The sequence below is a fragment of the Montipora foliosa genome, chromosome 13 (assembly GCF_036669935.1).
Source record: "Montipora foliosa isolate CH-2021 chromosome 13, ASM3666993v2, whole genome shotgun sequence".
Taxonomy (NCBI): domain Eukaryota; kingdom Metazoa; phylum Cnidaria; class Anthozoa; order Scleractinia; family Acroporidae; genus Montipora; species Montipora foliosa.
In genome coordinates, this window is record NC_090881.1 from 24709904 (window position 1) to 24716134 (window position 6231).

The following is a 6231-nucleotide window of genomic DNA, read 5'->3' on the forward strand; positions in this document are numbered from 1 at the left end:
TGAAAAATGTTTTATAGAGGATAAAAGGATCAACTGACAAAATGTTGTATTCCAAAGGTGGAGGGAAGAGTAGGCCTTGTTGGAGAGGTACTCTAGAATGATAAGTCTGTGCCAATATCTTGCAGAACAATACTGTTTTCATTTTTGGTTCAGTAACACTAAATAGTCCCTTTAGAAAATAATGCTTTCTAACATTTTGTTAGATGTACTATCATGGCGAGGAAATTGGAGTTAATGTTCATATTGCAAACAGTTCATCAAAAACCTGCAGGAAGATTAAAATTACAGGTGAGTTAAGGTCTGCTTTCACCCTTCCCCTAATGACCTCTCATCAACTTGATGTTGTTTCAGCCCCTGTTCAATGAGATAATTTGCTCTCTCATTTCTCTCGTTTATTGAGCACACATATTTGACTAGGCTCGATTACCAGCCGCTGTTTCGGGAAATGAGCCAGCGCGATACCCGAACTCGAGTGAGCGGCGGGAAATCGAGCCTAATATTTGACAGTATTGGCCAATATGGAACAGTATTTGATTTCCCAAACAACTGTACATAGGATTTGAACCCACTGTTGGAAGCTGTGCCAACTTAAATAATTAAAGTTATTGTTTATTATTGTTGTTGTTGTGTGTGTTATTGTTGGCCTTCCATGGTTTTCTTTTTTTCTTGTTTTCAGTTCGACAATTTGCAGACATCTGTTTGTTTTCAACTGCACAGTATAAATGTCCAGTAGCCTCTTTGGAATCTGAGTAGGTACCCTCTCATTGACATGTAGAGAAATTATGTATACAGTTAATATAAAAATTTCAAACAGCTTCTTACTTAAGTATTCTCCTTAGCTGCCCTCACAGAGTATCTTTTGGATTATCTTAATATTTTGTCCTCCTCATTACCTGACAAAACAAAGGAATATGCAAGGGAGGTCAGGATTTCCTCAAGACACTTACAATTGGATCAATGATTAATATAATCACTTGCAATAACAAAATTATGATCATTGGCATGGCAGAAATTTTTACCGCATCCCATAGCGGCTTTCATTCACATTACTCGTAATTTAAAGATTTCTACCTGTAGCCTCTATTTGAAAAAGAAGTTTGCAAAGGAACTTAATAACTGACTCTATTCTGGGGAAAAAATGTGGAACTACACCAAACCGGAGTATTGTTTTCAGAGTTTCCTGTTATCTTTTCGGCAGACAGTTTTGTAAAGTAGCGGACATATTTCTGAAAGCACCGGACGTGGTATTTTTGGCACCGGAATGCGCCTTCGGGCACAGTTTTTCTCTATACAGACCTCCCGGGTTTGGGGTCATTAAACCCCCGCCCCCCTTTCCTCCCATGGATGATAAGAATAACAAACTAAAACAAACCCCTCAAGTATTGGCATCAAAGTACAGGACATGGAATGGGAAACTACCGGACGGGTGTGAGCTGTCATACATGTACTTGTATTTTTTTCACTTTTCCTTGATGCAGAGACGGGTTCCCTGTCGGACAAAGCGGAACTTTATCGAAAGTGTATCGGTTAACACCGTTATTGGCAAACAATAGGGTAAGGTGCAGCTTTGGGTATTCAGTATTCGCAATTCTTTGGAAAAGGTTTTTTTTTTTGTATTATGATGATTGCGTTTTTTTATCAACTTCCGAAAATCTCCTTGCGGGTGGTTAACCTTACTTATACTAGTAAAAAACTGAAACTTTAACGAATCGTAATGATACAAGAAAGTATGGCAAATGTGTTTGAAATTAAGGTTTTTTTTTTTTTATTTCACTTAACGAAACCTTTTACACTGATTGCTAAAGCGCTTTTTATTGTATTCTTATTTTCGACTTGTGCAGCAAAAGTTTAATTGACGTTACGCACCTTCCGGTTCAATTTGAAAGCTGGTCATTACGTTATTTGTTGTGATACCCCAACTCGGATAACAAAGCATTTTAAAACTACTGGAGGACTCATTGTCTAAACTTGCCGCCTACTGCGATTTCCCCCACTTCTCCACGACTTCAACATCACTGACACTCGCATCTGGAAATACAGACAATTTACATGGCAAGGTGCCCCCTAAGATTTGCTCCTGAAATAAAGACAGCTGCATTTATCCAAGAGCGGTTTTATATTGAGTGTTGAAAGTAATTAGCAAATTGCTTTGGTTTTTTCATTACTTCACCCAGTGATTGGTTCAAAGTTCTCGCGCCACTTTTTCAACCAATCAGAAGTGAAACCAAAATCAATCGTGGCTGGCGCGTGCACTTTTTCCCGCGCTATGTGTCGGCTACGTGTAATTACTTCGAGTTTTGATTGGTTTACTGGAATGTCGCCGTCCTTTTTGATTGGCCAAAGTAATTACTTTGGCTTTGGTTTTACGACACTCATTTGAAAACCGCTGTATCCTTGTTCAAGCGATGGATACCGTTATCCGCCTGATAAATAACCGTCCAGTGGATAAGTCCAATGGATAACGATTTATCCGGTGGATAGCGTTATCCACCTTCTGAACAACTGGGGCCTGGACATTAGTGGACGGCGTAGCTTATCAGACTGAACAGCGGTCTACCATACGGGAGGCCGTGCATATATCCTCCAGCTTGATCAACACCCAGGGTCTTAAAATAACCGAGGAGAAAGTGCTGTCTTTGTAATCTCATCGCGCTGTATAAATGTCTCACATCATCATTACTATCATCTTTATCTTAAAGGATAAAAAGGGGTTAGCTCTCGATGGAAAACTAAAACACGAAGACACCAATTTAGCCTCTTCAACAATGTGAGTCTTAAATGAAGCTATGATCCTCGAAGTTATGAACTCAACTTAAGCGATTGTGTAGAGAAGCCAGAAAAATTCAGGACTTCAACGGGGTTTGAACCCGTGACCTCGCGATGCCGGTGCGACGGTCTTGCCAACTGAGCTGTGAAGCCACTGACGTTGGGAGCTTGTAGTTCCCGGAGCGTCGCACCGGTATCGCGAGGTCACAGTTGAAGTCCTGAATTTTTCAGGCTTCTCTGCGCGATTGAGTGCTAAAGTTGCGTTCATAACTGCGAAGACCATAGCTTCACTTCATTTCATATCCTCAGTTCAATATATGATTTCTTTCATTTATCATTTCATTCAATGTAAGTATCAGCGGATCTCTGTGTTAATGTTGAATGCTCCTGCTTCCACCAGACATCCATAAACTCTACACAACCCGTTAACCTCAGGCACCCATAGGAAATAAATACCTGGTTTTTGCTTTGCGTTGAAGGGATGAAAACACGCCGAAGGAAAATCTCGGAATCATTGTACAGTATAAAGTAAAAGTTCGGGTCACGGTGGCTTATGGAAGGTAAGAAGTTGATATTTAATTCCTGTTTGGAACAAATAAGCCTTTATTGGCCCACGGTATTGGTCATTAGGCCCGAGTTATTATACAATTATCAATTGAAACCACTGTCATGTGTTTTTCTCCAACACAGTGACGTTATCTTGGAATTGCCATTCAAACTAAGTCATCCCAAACCTCCCGACGAGACGCCTCCACCCACACCCGCTACACAACCTTCTGGTGACCAGGTTAATGCCGGTAAGCTCGCTTTTCATTTTGCAAGTTCTCTTGGCCTCCACCGCTAGTGGAGAAGTATGTATTTCTGGTTGAAAACATGGAAAACTACAATCTTGGACAACACTCTTGGGAAAAATTCTAGCTTTAGTATCATTTGACATGCACTTACAAAGTATATTGGGCCTTTCCCCCCCCCTCCCCCTCCCCCCAAACAAATGTTGATAATGTGATGCAAAATACTGTGCAAGCCTTTGGTCGTTTTTTTCAACCAACATTGGAATGGGGGGAGGGGGTAAAGTGGGAAGAATTTAATCTTTATCACACAGACAAATTAGAGCGTCACATTTTCCCAACGAGTTTTGTCCAAGATTGTAGGGTTGAAAACTTCGCATTGTTTGTTCTTTTGGGTAGCTTTTCTTTTGTTTGTTTACTTGTTTCTTGTCTATTTGTCACTCATTTTCAGCGCATCAATCATCCGATTCAGCTGCGGTTGATCACAATTTAATTGACTTCGATACCGAGTAAGTATTACTTCTCTACTAATCGAGTGTTGCATCGATACCTTTGAAGTATTGCTTCGATACCGAGACGTTTTTGCTTCAGTACCGATTAGGGGGATTTTTTTTTTCAGAGCCGGCTTTGCTGACTATAAGTCTTGGTTACATTTTTGGAATCACTGTTGAAACAATGAATATGCAATGAATATTTCATTTCAAAGGCAGTCACTAATTTTTATGTTGAGCTGTGGTTGAGGCTTCAGTGGCAAGACTGACGGGCACTCCACGCGCCAGCCTTTCCTCTCTTTACGGCTTCCAAATGAAAGTTTTCACGTTGTTGCCGGGAAAGGCTTGTCATTTTTAGTGCTTTTTATCGCCAGGGATTGTGTACACATTTGCATTGGTGTGTAAATTTTTCACGCCTTTTTTTTAAGATAGTATTTCAGGAGTTTTCGCAGCAAAAAGTTGCTATTCGATGGCAACCCCCTTTTATCACCAGGAATCCATACGAGAGCGATATTTTGTCGTTTTGTGTGCCATCTGATCAATAAACGAGGTATCTCCTTGTACGTCTTGTTACTATTTTGTTGTCGTCGTTTCACTGTAGAGTGTAAAGGCGGCAATTTACCTTGTGTACACCCCTAAAAGTTAGTGTATCCTTCCATCCTAGTATAGCAGGTCTACGAATATGTATTCACCAAACTATGGTGTTAGAACAAGGTCAGCTTAGTACTCACGAAACGACGTCCCCAACAGTTGTTTTAAGACTTTTGGCGGCCTTGGGTACCGACCTCTTACACCGATGTCCAGTTGAACCAATTGGCCGGGAGTCACTTCCCATTGCGAAACTTTGAGTGGTTTGTTCCCTTCCAGCGGTTGCCCGGGTCATTTCGCCACGTGGATGTCTCTCCTACAGACAACTCGCCGCTGAGTATTCTTTGTTTGTTAAGCATGGCACTTTGTTAGAGCATGATACCAATTTGGTGGCGAGTTTGTTAGTGGGTGTTTTTCCTGTGGCTCCTTTGCCCAAGTGCTGATGTCAGTTTTTCTTTTTCAGTGGTCCCGATAAAAGCGGCGACGACGATGATCTTATCTTTGAAGATTTCGCTCGACTGCGGCTCAAGGAATCCGAGCATCTCGGAAGCACTGACGCCTGACGTTTAGCTTGATTGATGTACAAGGGAGGGGTGGGGATGTACAAAAGAGAGCTCCGTGAGATGCTCTTGTTTAGGCGAAAAAAAATATAATTAATCTAGAGGTCTGGTTGTTGATTTCATGGCTTGGAGAAGAAAAAGGTTATCTCAGTCTGATACTGAAAGAATGTATCCCTACACTAAAACTGTGGACAAACAGCGTTTTAATTGCCTATGGTTTGAAACGGGATAAAGAATAAATTAACCATGAAGTCTTTTATCGGACGTTTATTCCAACATGATCTCTTCTCCAAATTAACGATCATCGTTAATTAATTCCTGATTTGCTTTGAATTTACTATTATCGTTAATTTAGGATACTGTGCCCCAGGACTTGTGGTCGCCGATAAAATAAGGAAAATAAAAATCATATCCGTGGATTGGATTTCAACCCAGAGTTTCAACTCTATATGTACCGCCTCTTTCCGCTTCACCACTGAAGATCAAGACACCGCGCTCTCAAAAAAAAAAAGATTTATTTTAAGTCTTCCATAGAATGTCATTGCTGAAGAGTATTTAGGGTTAAGCTTCATTAATTAGGCGTAAGCTTTGATTTGAAAAAGTTCAGCTTTGTCGTGATGTTGGAAACCGACCTTTTGCATTGTTTAATAAACAATTATTGGATGAGGTTGAGCATGATATCATCAATTATCAAAACCGAGGTCTGTGTTATCTGCGTCAGCCTTCGGCTTCGCAAGATAACACAGACACGAGGTTTTGATAATTCATGATGCGAAAACCTAATTCAATAGTTGTTTTATTATACATTTTTCACATAATTCATCCTCAGAAACAGAAGCGAAGCGTTCAGCCATTTTGTTTCTGGGGAGAACACTCCAAGGGGCTTAGTAACCAGGCAGACGTTGAACGTAATATCTGCAGCAGATATTACATTTATCATGTCAAGTTCACAAGCTATTGTGAATTGATTGAATGCTCTCGACCAATCAGATTTTTCATAGTTAGTCTGATGTATAATAATATCGTTTGTTGCCGAGT

General features: G+C 40.5%; 1 protein-coding gene across 1 annotated transcript in view; it reads left to right on the top strand.

Annotated features, from left to right (window-relative positions):
* Positions 1 to 5693, top strand: part of LOC137982187 (beta-arrestin-1-like) — a 19172-nt gene extending 13479 nt beyond the window's left edge. Inside the window, exons 12-19 of the mRNA XM_068829250.1 lie at positions 204 to 288; positions 677 to 749; positions 1479 to 1554; positions 2700 to 2767; positions 3246 to 3326; positions 3457 to 3563; positions 4006 to 4063; positions 5097 to 5693. Coding sequence (XP_068685351.1) covers positions 204 to 288; positions 677 to 749; positions 1479 to 1554; positions 2700 to 2767; positions 3246 to 3326; positions 3457 to 3563; positions 4006 to 4063; positions 5097 to 5196 — 648 coding nt within the window. The 3' untranslated portion in view covers positions 5197 to 5693. The remainder of the gene's footprint in view (positions 1 to 203; positions 289 to 676; positions 750 to 1478; positions 1555 to 2699; positions 2768 to 3245; positions 3327 to 3456; positions 3564 to 4005; positions 4064 to 5096) is intronic.
* Positions 5694 to 6231: the final 538 nt, after the last annotated feature.